Here is a 22,104-nt window from a genome sequence, read left to right as displayed (position 1 = left end):
GGCTGAGTCCCCTCACCCATTGTGACACTGCCTCCCTTTATTCCATTAACATACCAGGCTTATTGGTGCCACGTTGCCTCTTCTCCCGAGACTAACCTCATACGGAAATCTTGCAAAGCCTGAAATTCCACATTTCTTATTCATGCTTCCTTTGAACTCCTGTAGCTACCACACTGTCTCACATGACTGAGCACTTTCTTCCACGTCATCTGGACTCCATCGTTGGTCTTGTGAAGGTTTCTCAACCTCAGCACAGTTGATATCCTGGGTGGATAATTTTGTTGTGAGCGCTGGCCTGTGCACTGTAGGACGTTTGGCAGCCTTCGTGGCCTCTAGCCGCTAGATGCCACATCCCATATCCCGCACCCGCAAATTGCCAAATATCTAGGATGCAAAATCGACCCCAAGTTGAGAATCACTATTACTAGACCAGAGACCATGTTCTGTATCGCCAACGCTCTGAGCAGCTGCTCAAAGCCTGATTACAAAGGCCTGGTTAGAAACTGAATGTAACATGGTAGCACTGATTCGGCAGGTTAAGTCTTTAGAAACTAGGGACTGATAGACACAGTATCCCCTTAAAAAGTCCCACGTCTCTATCTTAAGACTGAAATTTAGTACATCAGAAGCAAGGCTAAAATCTGTGCTTCCTTAAATATCTGAGTGCTGGGAATACTTTTTTTTCAGGGATGATAATCTAATAATAAAAATTCCCTCAAATGCCATAGTCATACTGATTACTGATCGAAAGATTAAGATTAGTAAATTCACACAAGAGGTGAGAAAATGGAATGTACGACTCTATTCAGTTAGAAGCAATTATAGGGAATTTTATTTAACTGTCAATTTGTCACCGACATCTAACATTTATAATTTTGCTACATTTTGATAAGCACATTAAGAAGAAAATGTAAATTAAATACTGTGAAAATTTACTTTTAATGAAACATAATTTTAATAAGATATGGATATATAAATTTAGTGGTTTTATTGCATTGTTAGAAATTATATTAAGAAAGATACAAAAAGAATCAATAGATGTTTATTTACAATTAATATTGCCATTTTGGGCTTTAAATTTTCATTTATCCAAAAGGTTTCAAAGAATAGTTTATTACATGCCTTGATAAAACACTTAAAATATTTACAAATTCAAAATAGATGTTTTATAACTGAAAAACGTTCACCTGAGAATTCACTATAACATTGCCATTTGTTTCATTATTTTTCCCAAGTTGTTAATGTGGTTGAGTGTCCACATGCAGCCTGTATCGTCTACTGCATCAAATATATTTAATCCCTTATTTAAAATTGGTTGAGTATTAGGCTACAGTAAATTATGTTATAAAATTTACAAATGGAGAACCAAGATTTATATCCATATTTGCTTTGAATATAACCATTTAACAACAAATTACTTGCCACGGGTGCGGAATTCAAATAATGAAAATACTTTTAAGGTAATGTTATTTTACTGAGTTAGACATAACAGCTTTTTAAAAATCAAAACTTGAAACCAATTCAGAAAATAAGGAACAATGATCATGTAAATATGTAATTACAAACTGAAAACCTTTCCAAAATTCTGCATGAAGGAAAAGATATACACTGTATATACATAATCCTATCATTTGTCTTCGGCACCCTGAAAACAAAATCAATTTAAAACAAATTTCCTTAGAAAAAAACTTCTTTAGAAGTTAACTTTAAAATAGGCATAAATGTGTAATGCTATGCAATATACAGAAAATTTTCCCACCTTATGGCCAAATGTCAAAGATAAAAAACCTTTTTTATCTTTCTGTCCCTCTGTATTACAACTTGAAAGTCATGGAGGTATGAGGTAGTGTAGTTACTTGTATTATATGCTGGCTAGTAAAAGAAATGCTATATTTTACAAAATATTACAGTTGGCTAATGATCAGACTATCATTAAAATAAAGCCTTAATGCTAAACTGTTCATATGTAGAGAGAAATTTCAACCAAACGTCTTAAAAATCATATTTAAACTCTGGAGACAACATTGTTTTACCATGAAATAGGAAGCAAGCTTTCAAAGCAGTTATGTACAGTAGCAATTAAAGCAAAAGATCATTTGACATTTGCACAGACACGTACTGGTACAACAGACAGGTGAGTATACACTGAGGTAGGAAATCAAGGATTCCATTGGTTTGTAGAAGATTTTACATTTTGTAAACCAGGAACATTTTCATATTATATTTTGGACTTAAAATTTAATATTACAAATACCAAACAAAGAGCTACATGGGATTATATATGTGTGTGTATGTACATACCTACACACATAAGTCTTTTATAGTATGGGATGCGTTATCATAGAGTTAATATCATTCTCCCTGAAAACTTCGAGTGTATTTATAAAAGCCTTTAGAAAATAAACAAGCCTGACTAGTTTTCTCTTATAATAACTGAGTCAATAACAGAAATAACATATAAGCCACTGAAAATATACTAGGAATGTCTCTCCACAACCCCTCCGCCCATCAAAAAGGGTAACATTTGACAAATTACTCTGAAATATTAGGTGTGGTCCCCATATACTCTCACAGCAAAGGTCTACTTGCTTCAGACTCATTCCTCCATAATGGATGGCTGTCTCCCACGTTAGTTACACAGGCCCTCCGCTAGATTCAGGATGCGATCTATAGAAGTCTTTTCCTTAGGAGTCTGATCCTGGTGAAATGAAGTACTTTCTAATCCAAACACTATAAATTACTCCTTTGTGCCCTTTAAAACTGAGTTCTGCAAGTGCTTCTGTGAAGAATATGTGCAGTTTTTTTAATTGCTGAGAAGGTCAATATCGATAGCTTTCATTTGTAACACCAGACTGGCTAAGAACCACTACGAAACGTTATGGGATAAGCACTCAGATTATAAAAACTATGTTGTAAAACAGAACTGAATAAATACAAAGACGGATTTTTAAATGCCCAAGTCAAAATGATTTGTGTGCCCTCATACACCAGATCTGGGGAGGGGAGCAAGATTAAATCTGGTTTCCAAATTCAAACCCGCAGTGAAACAAGATGGTCTTATATCCTATTTCACATACCTGCACGGTTATTGTAGATACATTTTTAACTATAATAATGTTTTTTACGAGTAAACCATAGGATTTCAACAACAGGATGAAAAACAACTGCCACTCCTAACAAAAGCAGGCAACTTTCTCTCCCTGTGACGTGTGGTTTTTGCAGGGGCGAGCTATGGTGGGAAGGCGAACGGCCTTGTATTTTGATAAGCTCTCCAAGATGCCAGGAAGGCTGAGACAACTGTGCCAACGTGGTCGCTCAAAAGAGACAAGACGGTCAGGGAATGGAAAGATCATGATGGACCCAGATACGGTAGAGACTAAAGAGAAAAAAAAAAAAGAAAACAGGGAACATGACACCTATCTGTTTATTCAACCAGAATTTCTAAAGTCGACAATGGGAAGGAGCAGAAACCTCTGCCTTAGGCCAACCGCCTGTCTGTCCTGCTTCCTACATATTTCCAATGTAGCGCAGGACTCACAGTGCAGGCCAACCAGTCCCTGGTTTTTGTAGGAGCTGAAGAGCAAAGCTCCAGGATTCAGGTAAGATGCTTTCTTTCTTTTTCACACTGCGGTTCTACACAAATATTCCCAGTAGTTGACACCCTACTTCTGAGTAGATCTAAATTCTATCAGCATTACTTGGAGAGAAATTTTCTTTTAAATAAACCAGAATATTGCAAAAGGTCAGATTATTAAACTTTTACAGGCTACTTCTTTAGTAGGAACTAGCTGCAGACATTTCAAGCTATTAAACTATTGTTTGATAGGCTGCATGTTTCATTCTCATATTTATTTTGGAAGAGGAGAAGAGTTAGTACTAATAGATATTATTCTTTAAAACATAAGTTTTTAAAGGCTTACTACATTTTCACATGTGATTTTTTTTTTTCTGGTATCCAGGAGGCAAATCACCTCTGCATCTCTTGTGGAGTTAGGGAAAAGTCAGGGCTGACTTTGGAGGAATTCCCTTAACAGCCAACTACTGCGGGAACAAACAGTATTGTTCAGAGACAGATGGCGATATTAGGTTTTCAAGACAAATGTCAAAACTTCAGTAGAAAAATCAGATGGTTTCAAGGAAATGAATGCAAGTTTACTCATCAGTAGTACATTTATCTGTCATCTGCTGACAGAAATCTGAGATGCCTGCGCTCTGCCGACACTGTCCCGCAGGTCCAGCTTGTTCAGAAGCTGTGCCAGTAGTCCGCCTTGACTCCGGCCCCTGCACGCAGCCCAACTCACTGCTCTTCACACTGGCACAGCGAAGGCTTTGCTCGCACATGGGTGGCACAGCCGGAGGCCCCTCGGGTAAACTCAAAACTGATGGTAACATGAGCGCACCCTCAGAAGTATTTTTTTCTTTTTCAGAAATTAAAAATGAAAGTGGGCAATCTGAGGCTGAGTACTTGGCGAGTATCTGGATTTGTTCTTGACTTAGAGCTGCTTCTTTACAGACTTGCTGGCAAAGTCCAGTTAGGTTCTGCTTTGTCTCGCCCAGAGTTGACAAAATGTGATCTCTTTCCTTCAACAAGCTCTCCTTTTCATTTTGCTGTGAAGGCAAGAAAGAAAATACAACTACTGTGTTTATGAACTCAATCGACATTTCTAAGGTGATCAAACATTAGTATCTACGGTACTTTCTTATTAAATAAAATCGCATGGAATTTTTCTTTTCAATTCAATTCAAAAATATATTAAATACCTCAAGTCCATAATCCCTCATGCAAAACTCTTAGGCTAGATGTATCTTGGGATTCAGAATTTTTCAGATTTTAGAAAGATAACAGAGATACACACCTAATTCCTCTAGCAGGGTTTGGAGCAGCACCCCATTATCAAACATCTCCATACTTCTAAAAACACATGAAAATATCAAATAATGCACAAAGTAGGACAAAGACTCTGCATAGCCTAATGTCAGTTTGCATACCAGTCTTTTGGGGTTTTTTTGTTTTTGTTTTTTTGGGGGTTTTTTTGCCAAAACAGTTTATGACAAACTTGTATGGTGTTCAGAGCTTTTTTGGATTCGTGGACTGCAGATAAACAAAGACTGATTTGATATTTCAGATAGAATATAACCAAAAGAATACATCTGATGATAACTACTGCGACTCAAATCACTGCAAGTCTCTAATAATGATTAACATTTGTTGAGTATTTACTTTGTGTATTTGAAAACATTTAGCACAAGATTTGGCACAATCTCAATTGCGTTTCAAATACACAATTCACACAATGACTCCTGATTAAAGCAATATTAAACCCATTTTATAGATGGGACTCTGAGTTTAGCATGCCCGGACTCAGAAGGCTAGTGCATGAGTTAGTTTCAAGTGTGAAGAATTTGGTGGGTGGGGGGCCAGGGGTATCTAATATTGTGAAAATACACAATACCTATAAAGTACTACATTTTTATATTGTATTCTCCAATTTGTTTAGAATTTTACACAATAGTTCTGTTTTGAAAAATAAGTATAGGTCAATAATATATATCTATATGTTTATCTATAAATGAATAAATAAAACTAAGATCGATGTTCAACAAGTCCATTTTTTTCTTACAGAGAGTTTGTCAGCTGCAGCCTTCTGACAAAATGAGTCTGCAGGTGCCTAGAGGGTGAGAACAGCACCTAGGACTGCCTGTCCAGAGAAGAAACACATTTAATGCACTCAGCACCCACTTATCCTACAGATCCTAGGAAGAATATAAATATTTTTAACTTCTGTATCTTTAGATAAACGTTAGAATGATCTTAAATATTCTCACTACTCCTACTCCAGCAAATAAAGGATGACATTACTATGCTCTTTAAGTATGTTCCATACAAGGTGGCTCACTTCTTTATAACTAAAACCAACAGGTACACCCCTAAAACTCTACCATGATTATCTCCATAAATTAAGTGCTCCCATCTGTCCTCCACACTTTAAGCTAACTCCTACACAAACATGTTTCTAGGAAGTTGGTGACTTTTCCATTTCGGTCTATTTTAAAACACAAATTTACTTCAATAGCACTCAGATTAATAACTGATGGTTAAATAAATAAAAGTAATTCAAGTTCATCACTTCATATCATTATTAAAGACATCTTCCAAACATACACACGACCAGTATCCTGCTACCTATTGCTACAATATATTTTAATTATCTTACAACGCAACTTTATAACCCATAAGTTTGAAGTGCTGTGACTTTAATCACAGATGTATAAAAAAAAAATGAATAAAACTCATGTTCTAGTACTATTCTGCGTTTCTTCACAACATAACAAATTTGCATCCCAATCCACATTTTCATTCAAATATAAGAAGTTTAAAAAAATCATTTAAAACATAACTCACCCAATAAAGATAAAGAGTGTAAGAATTTGGCACCAAAAGAGCTATATGATGGTGTCAATTTATTTTAGGTTAAGGCGTATTCACTACTAGAAAAGGTGACTAACAGTTCCCTACAGTGTAAAACCTCTGCACAGACAGCTCAGAGAAATATACAAATGGCCCTTAAAATTTGAATAAAATGCTAAATTTCACTCATAAGAGAGATAAAAATAAAAATTACCATGAGATACCAGTTCTCACCATCAGACTGAACAAAACCAAAAGCTGACAGCAAACTCTTTGCTGAGGTGTGGGCACAGACAGACATACAAATACTGTGGAGGGAAGGTAAAATGCTACAACCCATACCAAGTGGAATTTATTAATATGTAACAAAATTACCTATGTATTTACCCTTAAACCTAATAATTCCAATTCTAGGAATCTATCCTAAAGATACAACTCAAACATCAAAAAACAATGTACACAGTTATTTACTGCAACATCCCAAATGTCCACCAGTGAGAAACTGTTTTGAATAAACTGCTACAGCCACAATTAGTATTTCAGAGCTCTAAGAAGAGAAACCACTTCTCAAATGAGAAGAGAAGAATACAGAATAGTGTACAAAGAGTACTTCTATGTAGCGAGAAAGGGTAATAATAATACACATGAAATATTAACCTGTTTTTAGAAAAGAAACACAAGGAAAAAAATCCAGAGACTAATAAAAATGGATGCCTAGAGGAAATAGCTATCAATAGAATGTAGGGAGAGGATGAGATCAAGCTTTTGGAGTACAGCTTTTTTAAAATATAGTTTTAACTTCTGACATACAAATGTTTTATATATTCAAAAATGAAACGAATAAAAATGTGAAGAGTAAATCCTAGTAATAAATATAAACGGAAACTAATTTAACTGTATATCGAATTGCTAACATAGACAAAGAACTGTTTCAAATAACTTTTAAACTTTAAACCAGTACATGATGGTATACATATTTAAGGACAAAAAAGGCAAAGAAATCTTAAATTTTACTTCATCGGTTTATTGTTAATATTAATATTGGCATTACAATTTTGTGACTTACATATACTAGCATAAAGCAAATAATAAATATATTAATGTAATTGGGAGCCGAGATTTTCCCTATAACGGAAAGAGAAAAAATACAAACATAAAAAAGAAGCAAATACAAAAACTCTACTCTAAGTTTTGGTTGGAAATGTCTATAAAAACTCATGATTTCTAATATGCTTTTTACTTTTATTGAAGCATCACGTACATACTGAATGCACTCATGATTTGATACATGCATACACACATGCGTGCGCACACACACGCACACACACTCTCTCTTACTTCCCAGCTGTTTACTGAAAGGTCCCAGAAGAAGCAACACTCCAGCAGCAAGCATGCTTTCTAAAGCCTAATATATCTGCTCAAAAAAAAAAACTCCAGAATTTTAGAAAAAGGAGTGATTCCAAATCTTGGGACAAGAGAGGTACAGGTGAGCCTGTGACTTCTTGTTCCAGATGGCACAAAAGCACTAACGGCGTCATGTCAAAAGGTCATAGGAGTTGGCTTGATGGGGCTCTCCCCAGCCAAGTTTGAAAAAATGTCAACCTATTATGGACTCTAAGAAATTAGAAAAAAATTAACCCACGAGTCCATAGTGACACTTAAGGAGTGAGATGGGAAGGAGGGCAAGGAGTAGGGAAGAAAAGTTCTTTTTAAAGAGGAATACAAAGAAGTGTAAGTGGAATGACAGAATAAGGAAAATTACTATTTTGCAATTCCCACTGTAAAGGGTATTTTGTAATTCCCAGACACAAATCTGGCCAGAAAGAGACAGAGACCCACAGAAGGAAAGAGAAGACATATGTTGCAATTATATGTCTGTAACTGAATCTACATGAGATTGTTTATTGTATTATTCATTTAACTTTTATGACAGCTTGAAATATTTAGAATTGGGGGCGAGGGGGAGATGAATCTCAAGAAAAAATAAAAACACATAAACCTGGCTCCCTATGAAATAAGCATTTTATTGGCAAGGATTATATCTCATTCATCTTTGATTTCCTGTACCCAGTACAACATTTAATATGTAATGGCCAGCAGATGTTCATAGAAAGGAGAGAGAACTACTTTTATTTAAAATACAACTACTCGTATTTATTGAGCCCTGAATATGTTCTAAGCAGTACAAAAAGCTTTCCATCCCTGATGGCATCTGATCCTTGCACCCATCCTAAGGGAGATACTATTCTTATCCCTATATTATCAAACAGGGATTGTGGGTATTAGAAGTAAAATAATGTCCCCAGCCACGAGTCTACCAAGTGGCCAGGCAGAATTTCCAGCTGCTTGACCCCGAAGCCTCCTCTGTGTTCTAGTGCAGTAGGTTCTCAAAACTTAATGTGCATTATAAAGACTTACCCTGGAAACTTTTATAAAACATATATTCCCACGAGTCCAGGATGGGACTAAGGAATGTGTGTGTTGAGGGGGCACCCCCAGACAACTCTGATGACAATGGTACAAAGATCACATTCCAAGATATGCTGCTCAAGGGCATCACAGAGCAGCAGAGGCCAGGATTCAGAAGGGCACGTGGCTGTGTCTGGAGATGGCAGTGTGCATGTGGGTAGAGCAGCCAGCACAATGTGACCAAAACAGGCTTACTTTTAATAAAATAATACAATCTTCAACACAAAATGCAGAACACTAAGGACGGATGAGGTCGCTTCACTGTACCATCACCATGGACAGAGACAATGAAACAAAATGATGTCTGAACACTGAGTTCAAGTGTTTTGTGAATATTCTGATTTCCGATCACTTATAAGCTGCTTTCAATCAATAGTTGATACCTTATTATAGAAATATATTTTAGCAATTTAACTTTTTTTAAATTAAAGAGCAAGGTTTTCTTCATTTCCGGTTTCCTTTGTTTGAAGCTTAAGTGGTATTAGAGACATATATATTTTCTAATTTATAAATTAATCTTCCAGAGAAGAATAAACATGGGCCTTGTAAAGAATCCTTTAAATCCTAAACACACAGAAGTTGAATGATTCTTGAACTTTGTTCAAGGCCTTATATTTGCATATTCAATCTTTATAGTGAAAGCAATGCTGAATTAATTAAAGCCTAACCTCTAACATACTATCAAATTCAAAATAAATGTTAAAAGTCATTACCACACCTTTCCATTTCTTAAAAATCCTATTTTGACTGACAGAATTTCTTGTTGAAAAATACAACTCATTAATTTACTGAATTTGAACATTTCCTTTTGGCTTTCCCAGCACATTAAGATTATAAAAGTGTCCTTTATATATGGTAAATATCTTCTCAATCTACCTTGAAGACATTTTAAAATCGTTATTCTTATTGTAATCAAAACGTTTTTTTCATGTGCTGATCCATCCAGTCTATTATGCTATTACTCTTAGAACCAACTGCAAACAGTTTACAGCTAATAGCCAGAGACCAAGGTTTACTAAAATATGGGGCCCTTTGCCTGAATATTACCAGAGTAGGGCAATATATATTGTAAATTTATTTATATGTTAATCCAATCTACTATTGGCTATATAGAAATGGCTATTTATGAAACAAGTAATTTCTCTTAAATAGGATTGCTAAAATCCCATCCAGACCATAAAGACTGGGAAATACTGCTTGTCTATTGGCCATGCGCCCAAAAAGTGACATCTCAAAATTAAAAAATAGAACATCTATCATACTCCTCTATATTCCCAACTCTCTGTACTACTAAATACAAAGCTGTGATGGAAGTGTGGCTGTAAGTACCTGGTTCTTTTCCATAACGTCACCCAATAACCAGGATCTAAGTTCTAAGTAAACTTCTTAACGTAATAAATATCCTAAGCATCAAATTCTTTTACTTCTAGGAAAAGGACCAGCTTTCTTTTTCTTCTAAGCTATAAGTAGCTCACTTTCTGCTATGTTTCATCTGAGGGAGAGATCTGTAGCAGGACTGAAATTTATAATGTTCCCCTATACTTTGCAACTGGAGTTTGCTGTACAAATCACTAGAACGGATAGCAGTGTGAAGGACTCAGCAGAGAGTTCAAAGAAGCTAAAACACAAGGCAAGTCATTCTAATTTTTTTAAAAAATTCTAATATGTTTTATCTGAGGATATTTTGGAAGAGGAGAGACTGAGCTGAGGTCTGACTGGTACGCACCTGGGTGAACAGACCCATCAGGCTGTCCGCACTGCCAGCCAGCCCAGAGAGCTGGGCTCTTGGCAGCCATGTTGCTATTCGTCCCCGCTCTCTAGTCACAGAAGGGGACACCTGAGGCAAAACAGGCCAACTCAATGCTCTCCTCAAATGGGAATTTAGAACTGAATTTATAGGCATTAGTCCATACCCGTCTGGATTTAATTTACTGAACTGACTTAAAACTGTCGTTTGCCTCTGGACCACTCCCTGGAGGACAGTAAAACTATTAGGAGCTGTGCTGCAGGCACTTCAGCCGCACACACAAAGCCACCCTGTGGTGTGGAGGGTTAGCGGGTGCACAGAGCTGCGCTGAGAGAAGGTTTTCTGGGCTCCTGCCAGTTTTCCACTTTCTTGTTTTATGCTATTTATGAGGCCTGTATCTATTCTTTGGCTTCCATATTAGACACACTTATATCCTTATAGCAAATTCATTCATTCATCCAACCATCCATCCATCCATCTATCCAGATGCTTTCTGCTGCTTGCAGCCAAAGAGTCTGAATTAATACAATAGGTAAACAGGATATTGACTACTCTAATTTTTTTTTTTTTATTATTTCATAAAAACTGCTGGGAAACCACATATCCCTCTGAATTGGAAATTAACCAACAGTTACTCTACTGACCATATGAGAGGCAATTTAAGGGTGAGGTCCAAACCCAGAGTTCACAGTTTAGGTAGAGATATTAAGAAAGAAGCAGTTAAAGGAGAGAAAACTGAAAATTGATAAATATTAGTATTACAAGAATAATAATAATAAAAAAGGTAATATTTATTGAGTACTTACTATGTACCAGGAAGTTTCCTAAGTCTTTTAGATATATTAACTCATTTAATCTTCATAAATGAACATCCGCTCCATAGAGTAAGAACTAGTGTTATCCCATTTTACAGATGAGAAATTTGAGAAAAAGAGAAATTAAATAGCCTGCCCAAAGTTACAAAGTGCCACAGATGGGAGTCTGATTCAGAATTCCATACTTTTAACCACTGTATCTCCCACCTGTCTCTCTGATGAAGCAAAGGCAGAGGAGACAGAAAGTCCAAAGAAAGTAGCAAGGCCCCTTCGTCATAAATATTTGAAATTTAGTAAAAGCATCAATTGTGCAGCAATCCAATGTCTGACTTCAATCGAAAAAATATAAATAAGACCTATAAGCCAGGAAATAAAATATTTCTAAAAGGTAATAGCTACTCTCCAAAATATCTGCTTAGTACCCATGTATAAAATAAAGTTACCAATGAACCAAATTTGATCAATGTGAAAGTTTTGTTTTCCTTATTGTTTTTAGGAGAGAAAGAAAACTGGATAAATTCTACCTACAGTTATATATTATTTTTATCCCGTTTTCTTTCTCTCTTCTCATCAGCTGAGGGGGGGAAGACAGAACTATAAGCAGCAGATCTAAGAACTCTAATAGTGTGATTTTACATAAATTTTGTATAGTTCTATATGACCCAACAGCCTAAAAGGCATCTCTGTATTACAGCAGAGAATAATAACAAAAGGTAAAATGCCAACTCTGTCTAAAGGCAAGTGTTTAATTCCAAGTTGGATAAGAAATACTAGTGCTTACAAGTGTGGACTAATACACACCCCCAAAATACTGGGTAAATATTACTGAATTTGTAACTTTTCATCCTTGATCCTAACCACTTTAATCATTTAAAAATAGCACATAGATTTTTCTATATCTCTCATGCCTCTATTTGTAAAACATCTGATTTCTCTTTCATCTTTTTATATAGTTACACTTCATCTTTTTTCTAGTTATACATTCCTCTTGTTGCATAATCAAAGTATATGCAAAATATATAAATAATACATTTTTAATTTTCCACTTTTTTGAAGGTACATAAAGGCATAGTTTTCTTTTTCTAAATTGTTCCTGTTTAATTGCTATTCATAGCTAGACTGTCCAGGCTTAAAAGTTTGCTACAATCACAATTTTAAACTCACCAATAATTAACAAGGACCCAAAACTGAATATTCCAGGAATGTTTTTACTTCTAGGTACTGTTTCCCTGCTGTCTCTAAGCACGTTTTTAGCTTTAGCTGGCCTGCACTCACAGTTGTTTTTTCATACACTGCTTCCTTCTACCAATCACTAGGGAAAACAGAAAAACGTGGGTGGAAATTAATCCGTATTTCAGTTAATATGTGTTTTGATGCTAGAATAGAAAGTAAGATTCAATAAAGTAAGCATTCTTCCCACTTAGTCCCATTAGATCTGAAAATTTTCCATTCATATCAGCATGTAAATTTTTTCCCTTAGAAGACAGACCCAAGTTGGTTTGGTTTCTTTGGGGTGGTATAAACCTAAACAAGTTATTCAAGTCTACAGTTTATGTTAACTAATAACTGAACCATTAACTTTTATACACGCTAAACTCAGCACAATTGAAGTGCTTTATAATTTCTTTAATCCTTACTCAGCTACTAAGAATTAGGTAGATAGTAAAATTATCCTTAATTTGTAAATCATTAAAAAATAAAAGCATCCAGAAGTAATCTTTAATTTACATATTATTATTATATGATCATTATAATCTGACTTAGGAAAAAAACTGAAATAGCTACCTCCTCTACACACACGCACACAAAAAGAACGAATGAATGTGGTGGAATTTAAATAGTAAGAAACTTGTATACTTACCAGTTTCTCGATTTCTGATTCAAGATTCTGTATACAGTCAAGCTTTCTCTTGCGACAGCGCTGAGCAGCAATTCTGTTTTTACTTCTTCTCCGAATATCATGGATACAATCCAGTTGTTCGGGAGTTAGTTTGTGCATTTTCAACAAGGATTGAAAATCATTTCGAGAGAGTGAAATTATTCGTTGTGCATTAAATGGCAGTTTTACCTAGAATGTGAAATAAACATTAGTAATTGTTGCTGCATTTTGTAATTACACTTAAACCCAGGATGAGGCAGATACACAACTTTGTTTTCCAGAGAACTTCGTTTAGACTTAAAAAAAGACCTTTATTCTCAATTTCTATACAATCCCTTATAATAAAGACTGATAATTTGAGATTTCTAGGTCTCTTTTAAAGAGGGTTCAGAAGACAAATAAATTGAGAAGCGGGTATTTTATCAGCAAATCAAACACAGTAATACAAGTATTAATGTATTTAATATGAAAAAACAGATTTTACTAGGGCATGTTAATATCCCACAGATATCTTTATGCCTCTTTCTAAAGTGTTTTTAACCAAACCAAAAACAAAACAAAACAAAACAAAACAAAAATCCATGTTATTCCTTGATTTATATTACTGTGTGGCTCTGATTTAATTATACACTGGTATAATTACACTAGTATTTCTAGAGGATTTCAAAAATTTTATTTTTCTGTCGGGAAATGGTAGTTTCACCTAACTCATTTCAAAAGCTACACATTTCACTTACCAATGTAGAAATAATTGGAAAAACTTTGTAAATATTTTAAATTCATTTTCAACATATATAAATTTGGAAAAAGATTTTTTTTAAATGACTAAACTTGGGACAATTTATATTAATGATCAAAAATGCAAATAAAACACTGGTCAGTTTCTTTGGCAACCTACTTAGTTTGTTATAAAAATTGTTTTAAAATTTCTTAAATATTTTATTTTTAACATTCTTTCCATAGTTTCAAACAATGGATTTATAAATGTCATACAGAAATCTATAGTTGTAACTCATGCACGCATATTACTTCTTAAAGCTCCTTCCAAAGCTAAGGAGAAAAAAAACTCTTATACTCTATCAAACCTGTGTCATCCAACAGGTGTAAAACCAAAGAAAATGATAAAGAACTCACAAGCCCTTATTATTACTAGAATCACAGTAATGTTTTTACAAAAAAAAAAAAAACAGCTATCGAATACAAACATTTGTACACAAAGTACACGGATCAAGCTTAGTATGATTAATATCATCCCAATTACATGTAACACATGCTAAATTATTAAGATATTCATTAAATTAATAGATGAAAGGGCTAAAGAAAAATAAGAAAAAAATAATGGCTATGAAAACCTAACGTAAAGAAAATTGTGCATTTAAAGCCACATTCCTGCAACTAGTCACTGCTAAGTCACTACCAAGTGAGTAGTCCTAGGTCTAGAGATCCTTGTGAAAATGAAAAGGACTGAATATATGCTACATTTTTCCAGGAATTACCATGTAATGATCACAGAATCATTCTTCCTCTTCCTCCTGGGGTATGGCATTTGCTATAAACAGTTAAACAGCCAATGTGTGAATCCACGCCATGGTTAACATAAACGAACCTGCTTGAAATATATGAACATGGACGTTCCTAACTTCATCACACTTCTGGAATGGGTCACATGGTTTTACAACTGTGTATGGGTTTCCCTCTCCCTCCCTGAGCCTGCTCATTTCCTTACTGGTGCAAATGGAGCTGACACAGAGCAAATCCCCATTAACGGTGGTAAAGCAATGACTTAACGACACACTCACGTTCCTCTCACCTCACATTCTTGTTCTCTGGCTGAACATGGTTCACTGTCTCCTTCGGTATCCGTCTCAGAGTCGTCCCCCAAGCTAATCACACAAGCATAGGGACAAGGTTCCTGCTGGGGTTCTGAAACATAATCATCGTTTCCAATTTCCAAACTGCTTGAACAGGCTTCGGTACTCAGAGTGCTTATGAAAGGGCAGTTGACAGAACTCAATGTTGCAAAAGTCCTCTGACCCGGTTCTGGGCTTTCGCTAATCCTGATACCTAACCAGGGACACTCGGACCGTTTCTGTGAATAGATTTGTTCTGAACCATCTTTGGCCACGGCAGGTGATAACTGCATTTGGCAAGGAGAGTCCGTGCTGCAAATGTCACTCCAGAAGCCTTTTGCTAGGTGCTCTGCCACTTCTCGTTCCACACTACTCCGATCACTACAGGCAAGGTTACTATCTTCTCTGGGGCCAGGGTCGGATTTCAAATGTAAATCTTGACTTTCACCAAATGTTTTCTCTTCTCCGATATCTGGACCTGACAAAGGCTTTTCTGTTAACCCTGCTGTGTTTTGCATACCAGCAAAATTCAAGTCACCATACTGGTCGTAAGTGTGTATAAGAGACAGAGAGTAGAGCCCAGGAGGGTCTGTAGAAGAATTATGGGGGAAAGGGGTCACCTCTGCTTTTTCTGATGGGCACTGAGAAGCAAGATCTTTCTTGGCTTCTTCATGTTCCACTGCTAATTTACTGTCCTCACATTTTAAAACCACCTGCAAATCTGCACAGTCCTGGCTTCCTCCCAGACATTCATTTTCGGATGTCTCATTTGGGTGAACAGAAGTGTGAACGTCTTTGACACCAGATTCCACAGTACGAACTCTGTCAGTTCCAAATGCTTTTTGAAATTTTCGGTATTTGGGGCATAAAGATGGCAAAGCCAGAGCAGCATCCTTCTCTAAGCACATGGACTCACATGTCTGACTAGCACTGTCTTGTAGAGGAGGTGATATTTTTGCATTTCCTTGATACCCACGGAGTTTACACTGAGGAGTCTGAACATTTTTATTTTCCAAAAATTTCTCCACTTCATCAATTTCTAAATCCCTCTGGTCCAAAAGTGAAAATTTAAGGTCTGTATTCTGACAGTGTGATGGGAAGCATTTTTTTCTTGGGCATTCTTGCTGGTCTGCGGTGGAGTCCAAAAACTTAAATTTGAGAAACTGAAAGCAGGATTCTTCGATATCATGCACACCTAAAAATTCCACACACTTGCACACTTCATCCACGTTGTCTTTATTTAAAAACAGTTTGGCAGTGTAGGCAAACTGAATTAAAGGTTCAAATCCTTTAACTGTCACCTGTTAATATACAAAATAAAAACAAATGCATCACTTGAAAGCTGTCCAGTAGATAAATATAAGAGAAGTAGAAGGGGAATAGAGATGAATAACTTATTTGTGATAATTATAAAATCGGCATTTGAAATGGGTAGAAAAAAATCTTCTGAGAAATATAAAGCTAAGGGAGTCTGGAAAAGCATGTTTATCACACACTATTCGTTGGGACCACATCTCTCTTACTGACACACGGATCATGGTTTACTCACATGAGGTAAATGAAGACACAAACATTATCACAATTTTTTCACATTACCTGAAATAACTATGAAAGAAAGTAGGATGGACACAACTTGCAACACACACATAGTCAAGTGCCAGGTGTCTGTTGTCAGCCTAGCTCCATGAGACCACTATATTTCAAACTGCTAACAACTACAAAAGTTAACATTTTAAGGATAAAATACATCTAAAGTACTTAAAGTAGTCTTGATTGATGGTAAATGCACAGTAAATGCTAACTGTTACCTTTCTCTCACGCTCAAAATTTTCTTATAAAATATTTAAAGATTTAGATTTAAAAAGTGATCAAAGTGAAATTCTAAAAATCATGCCTAGCACTGTTTCGGCAAAGGTTCGTAAATTCAGAAAACTTTAAGCAGAAACTTGTACATTTACAATGAACCTACCTGCCTCTGCAAAGTGGGGGCAAATGGAACCTACTGAAGTGCAGAGAAAGCCTTGTTCTGCATTAAAAATACAAAATTAATTTTAAAACACTAAGTTCCTGTAAGAGTGATGAAGATATAGTTTTTGTGATCTTCTTAAAAACGTTCTAAGCTGTGAATACTTAACTAGCTTTTAAATGGGTTAAAATAAAAAATAGTGACAACACCAAATACTGGTGAAGATGCAGAGAAAATGGGTCCATCATACATTCCCAATAGAAATGTAAAATGGTACAGCCACTTTGAAAAACAGTTTGGTAGTTTCTTATAAAACTAAACATGCAACTACCATAGGTCCCAGCAATTATAATCCTGTTCTTTATCCCAGAGAAATAAAAACTTATGTTCATACAAAAACCTGTACACAGATATTTATAGCAACTTTATCTGTAATAACCAAAAACTGGAATTAGCCTGATTTCCTTCAATAGGTGAAGAATTTAATAAATACTGGTACATTCATACTATAGAATACTGCTTGGCAATAAAAAGGACCAAACTACTGACATACACAACCTAGATGAATCTTAAGGGAAATAAGGTCAGCGTCAATGGAAAAAAGCCAATCTCAAAAGGTCACATACTGTATGATTACAACTATACAACATTTTTGAAACGACAAAACTTTAGAAAAGGAGCAAAGATTAGTGGTTGCCAGGGTCTAAGTTAGAGATGAAGGGTGGGAAGGAAGTGGGTGTGGTTACAAAAAAACAACTATTCAGTATCTTGACGTGGTGGGGCATACGTGGACCCACACGGAAGATGAAACTGTACAGAACTTCACATAGATACACACAACTTAGCACTAGTTAAACCAGGGAAAAGTGAGTAAGACGGTGTATTGTATTAACTTCAGTCTCCTGATTGTGATATTATACTTTAACTTTGCAAAATATTACAACTGTAAGAAGCTGGGCAAAGTGTGCAAGAGATCTCTCTGCATTGTTTGTGAATGTATAATGATCTCAGTAAGATTTTAATTAAAAAATAAGTTAAAATAATCAAAGAAAGGCTTTTAAGACAGTGAGTTAGCTGTATGATATTTTTAATGTCACGCTGATGAAACACTTTAAATATGTGAAAACAAAATTTACACTCAAATTAGAATGAATGCATACATACACACACACACATACATGCATGCATGCATACACCTTTCCTCCCAAACTCATGAATAAAACTTTGCTCTACTTGGAAAATTTCATTACGTAATTTGAAAATATAGACCATATGAAGTATGCGACCACTATGACATCCACAGCTACATTTTAGAAACAATGGCTGACCTATAGTTGGCCTTCTGTGTCATTTTCTTGGTTTTGCATTACTTGCTCCAACCTCTGCCACAGAACCTACAACCTGTTGACTCCCCAAACGGCAGATACGATTTCATGGAAGTATGCACGGCTAACGTAGCCTCAGTATCTGTCACAGGGCAGCCCACACGAACCTACCGTACACAAAAGTTCTACATACTTTCTCCAAATTTCTGTTAACAGATTCTAATTTGTGTTCCAGTGTCACAGGGCTCAAGGTTCTTCTAGCTGTAGTTACTAACTAACTAAAGCAAGCTGTTCTAATAAGGGTCAGTTTAGGTGTTTGAGCTCCAAACCAGGCTGGTGGAATAAGATGTGTAAAAACGGGGCTCTATAAATAAATTGTCCTTTTTCTACCGATGTGCAGACACGATCTCAAGAAAGAAGACAGAGGAGAGGAGAACACTTATGGAGCATCGACTCTCCATGAGGGCACGTCTCAGAAAAGTGGATGATCTATCCGATGGTTTACAAGCGAAACCCAGCCACAGTTTCCCATGACAGGAAAAAGGCCAAAGGGAGAGAACGGCAGGTAGGGTGACCTCTCTGAGCGGCTCTTGAAATGTCGTAACAGTGGGTCAAGTTATTTAACCGCTCAATAAATATTTTTAACTGACACCCAAAATAATTAATTTTACATGTAAAATGTCATAATTTTATGAAAAAAGGTAAAGAAATGCGTTGTTGCAGAACCTGGGAACTGCTCCTGAGCCTCAATGACAAGCAGACTGTTTTATTTTTAAATTAATAAACTGTAAGAGATTTAATCAAGTTAAATTAAATTAAAACCAGGGCGATTTCCAGAGGCATGTGCTCGTCACTCACCTCTTCTGGAAGAGTAATGTTAAGCTCCTCATCAGCCTGGTCTAAGATTCTCGAGTGGAAGTAGCTGCTGCATGCCGCCAGCACAGACCGGTGGGCGCGGAACGGCTGGCCCTCCACGAGGACCGTGACATCGCACAGCACGTCCTTCTTCCGCTGGTCGTCGAGGCTGAGCAGCACATTGGTGCTGTGCACAGAAGATTCATAGGCAAAAACCGCGTTCTCACTCAGAGACATTCTGCATAACAAATGGTGCTGGAAAGTTCAGTGAAAGCATGCTTCTAATTGCCATCAAACCTGTAAAGAACCATGCGACATTGCATTTACTTAAGATCTTGTTAAAAATGATTTTTAAAATGACAAGTGTCAAATATAAATTCAAACACTCATCACTAAAACAAAAATTGAAAGAACTGTTAGCGAACTTAGAAGCATTTTCTTCGACTTACATCATTTAAAAACGGGTCTCGATATCAGTTTTTCTAACTATTTTAGGAAAAAGGTTCTCGGAGTAGGGGAGGAAAGAAGTTTTTGAACCAAGGATTACGTGGCTCTCTGAAAGTGAGATGTTTTTCATCTTGAAAACACCTGCAATAAGCAAACATGGGCCAAGAAATTTCTGGGTGTCACCCCATTCCTGTTGCTTTAAGACATTAATGGGTGTGTGGGGGGTGGTCATCGGAGATTACAGTTTGGGACGGGACCAAACAGTGGAACAAGCACATGGTGAACAAGCACATGGTGGTCCATCAATTCTCCGTGCCCCATACCCTGACATCTCACAGCTGGTGGGAGGTCTTGGTGCTTTAGAACAAGGGACACGTTCTACAAAAGGTAAATTTCCTCCAACACAAAGAAGAAAATGACTTCTATAAGAAAAGACTGACATGTGTCAGGCCGAGTCTTAGAAATGAGTCTTTTTCTATAACAAGTCTTACAAAGTATAGGCCACAAGTACAACTACTTTATCATTAAGAACATGGGTTACCACGCAAAAAAACTCTTGGTTTTCTCAAAACGTTAAAACTAAGAGAAAGTTATCAAAGATGTATATTTTTTTAAATACGACCCTATGGTAGCCTCCAAACACTTTTTGATCATATACACACTACTTGCAAAAAAAAAAAAAAGTGTAGCTCCAATATATGCATGTTGGTCTATATATTTCAGATATGCACTACGTATGTTTTAAAACACCAGAGGCTAAAAGTAAGAGGTGACAAGTTCTAATATTTCCTTTCAGATCTCAACAGCCTATGTGGGCACCTCCAAGCTTAGTGCACCCCACTAAGACACAGTGACCATGTTGATGGAAGCTGACGAGCTCACAGGTATAGTGCCTGTGTCATTTACTTTTGTTCCTCTGACATCTTACTCACTGCCTGAAGCATAAAGGTCCTCAAATCTTCAGGGACTGAATAAATAAATGTTACTGTTTTCAGATTTACTATATTCCAAACAAAATGAAAGGAGAAATAAGGACTACTGAAAATTTCAGACAGACAAGGCCCGTATCATGGGTGAATGCCACCTCAAAGACAAGCTGTTTTAGTCACAAACACATGAAAGACATAAATTCCATTCTATTTGGGTGTTTATTTTTAAAGTGTTCAATAGAGCTGAAATGCTAAGTTCATCGTAAGTTGTCAATAAAAACTGAATCTCTCACACGGTTAAACTCTGCCCCGTCATTTACCGATTCAGCATGCCACATGAAATCATGGCAACTTCAGAATGATGTCCTAGAACTAACTCAATTTCTAGGGTATGAACAGAAGCAAAAGTAGGTAATTCCCTTTAACAACTGGTCTTAACATTTCAGTTATCAATGCAAGGAATGAGTGTTAAGAATAGTAGGGAAGAACCATCATTCAAAGAAATTACGTACCTTGTGTGTGGATACCCCACAGACCACTGCCCTCCACTTTCTCTAAGACTGTCCCCACCACCAGCCAAGCAGGACTCAGCAGGTGACCACTTGCCTTACTATGTTCCTGCTCCCAAGTCCCCAACCTCCTTATTCTTTCCTGGCATCTGCCCTGCAAACGCTTAAAACTACACTAGTCTTACTTTTACATCTTCTTATTCTGCTGAACACAGCACAGCCAGGAAAAACTATCAAAACATGCAGACTGGTGTCACTATAAATTAATAGTACAGTCTCCAAGTCTCAGCACTATTTATCAATTATTTGGTATGTCCCTGTCTCTCATTCACAACAGCCTTCCAAGTCGCCGCCTTCCTCCCCAGTAAGCATCTCTCCCGGTAAACCACCATAACTGGGACCCAATCTCAGAAAGCGTGCCCCTCCTACCACCTCCACAGGTTCCTCTCTTTTTGAAAACAATCCACTAATGTCTGCTCTTGATCCCACACCATCCTTGTTTCTCTGAAATCTAATGCTTTTCTCAACACTCACTCTTACTTATGTACAGCTTCTCTGTCTATGCTGGCTCCTTCCCACCGTCTTTGTTCATAAACGTTTCAGTCTCTCCAGAAACTGTCCTAAAAATACCGACTGCTAACCACAAATACTCACTGAACTCTGAATTCTGCACCAGACACTGAAATGAGTGCTAGATACTACGGCTTACCTCACCTACTCCTCGCAATAACCCTACGACACGGGTGCTCTTATATCATCCCAACTTTACAGATGAGGAAATTGGGGCTCAGTAAAAAGTGTCAAAAAACCAATCAGACAGAGAAGGAGGATTCGTACCAAACACCATGACACCATGTTCTGTTTCCGGTTAGTATCTGCTGAGTGCAGAGTATGGAGACAGCGC

At 36.6% G+C, this 22,104-nt stretch overlaps 1 protein-coding gene across 2 annotated transcripts in view; it reads right to left on the bottom strand.

The window, feature by feature from the left end:
* Positions 1–804: 804 nt before the first annotated feature.
* The window catches only part of BACH1 (BTB domain and CNC homolog 1), a 34,011-nt gene continuing 12,711 nt past the window's right edge, over positions 805–22,104 (bottom strand). For both annotated transcript variants that reach the window (XM_025044222.1, XM_015586535.2), the window contains exons 2-5: positions 19,319–19,612; positions 15,130–16,470; positions 13,302–13,508; positions 805–4,608 (exon numbers count right to left, since the gene is read on the bottom strand). In XM_025044222.1, the coding sequence (XP_024899990.1) occupies positions 4,153–4,608; positions 13,302–13,508; positions 15,130–16,470; positions 19,319–19,552 (2,238 nt within the window). In that variant the 5' untranslated portion in view covers positions 19,553–19,612 and the 3' untranslated portion in view covers positions 805–4,152. The remainder of the gene's footprint in view (positions 4,609–13,301; positions 13,509–15,129; positions 16,471–19,318; positions 19,613–22,104) is intronic.

Source organism: Pteropus alecto, unplaced genomic scaffold, assembly GCF_000325575.1.
Source record: "Pteropus alecto unplaced genomic scaffold, ASM32557v1 scaffold81, whole genome shotgun sequence".
Classification (NCBI taxonomy): domain Eukaryota; kingdom Metazoa; phylum Chordata; class Mammalia; order Chiroptera; family Pteropodidae; genus Pteropus; species Pteropus alecto.
This window is presented reverse-complemented; position numbering and strand designations above follow the sequence as displayed.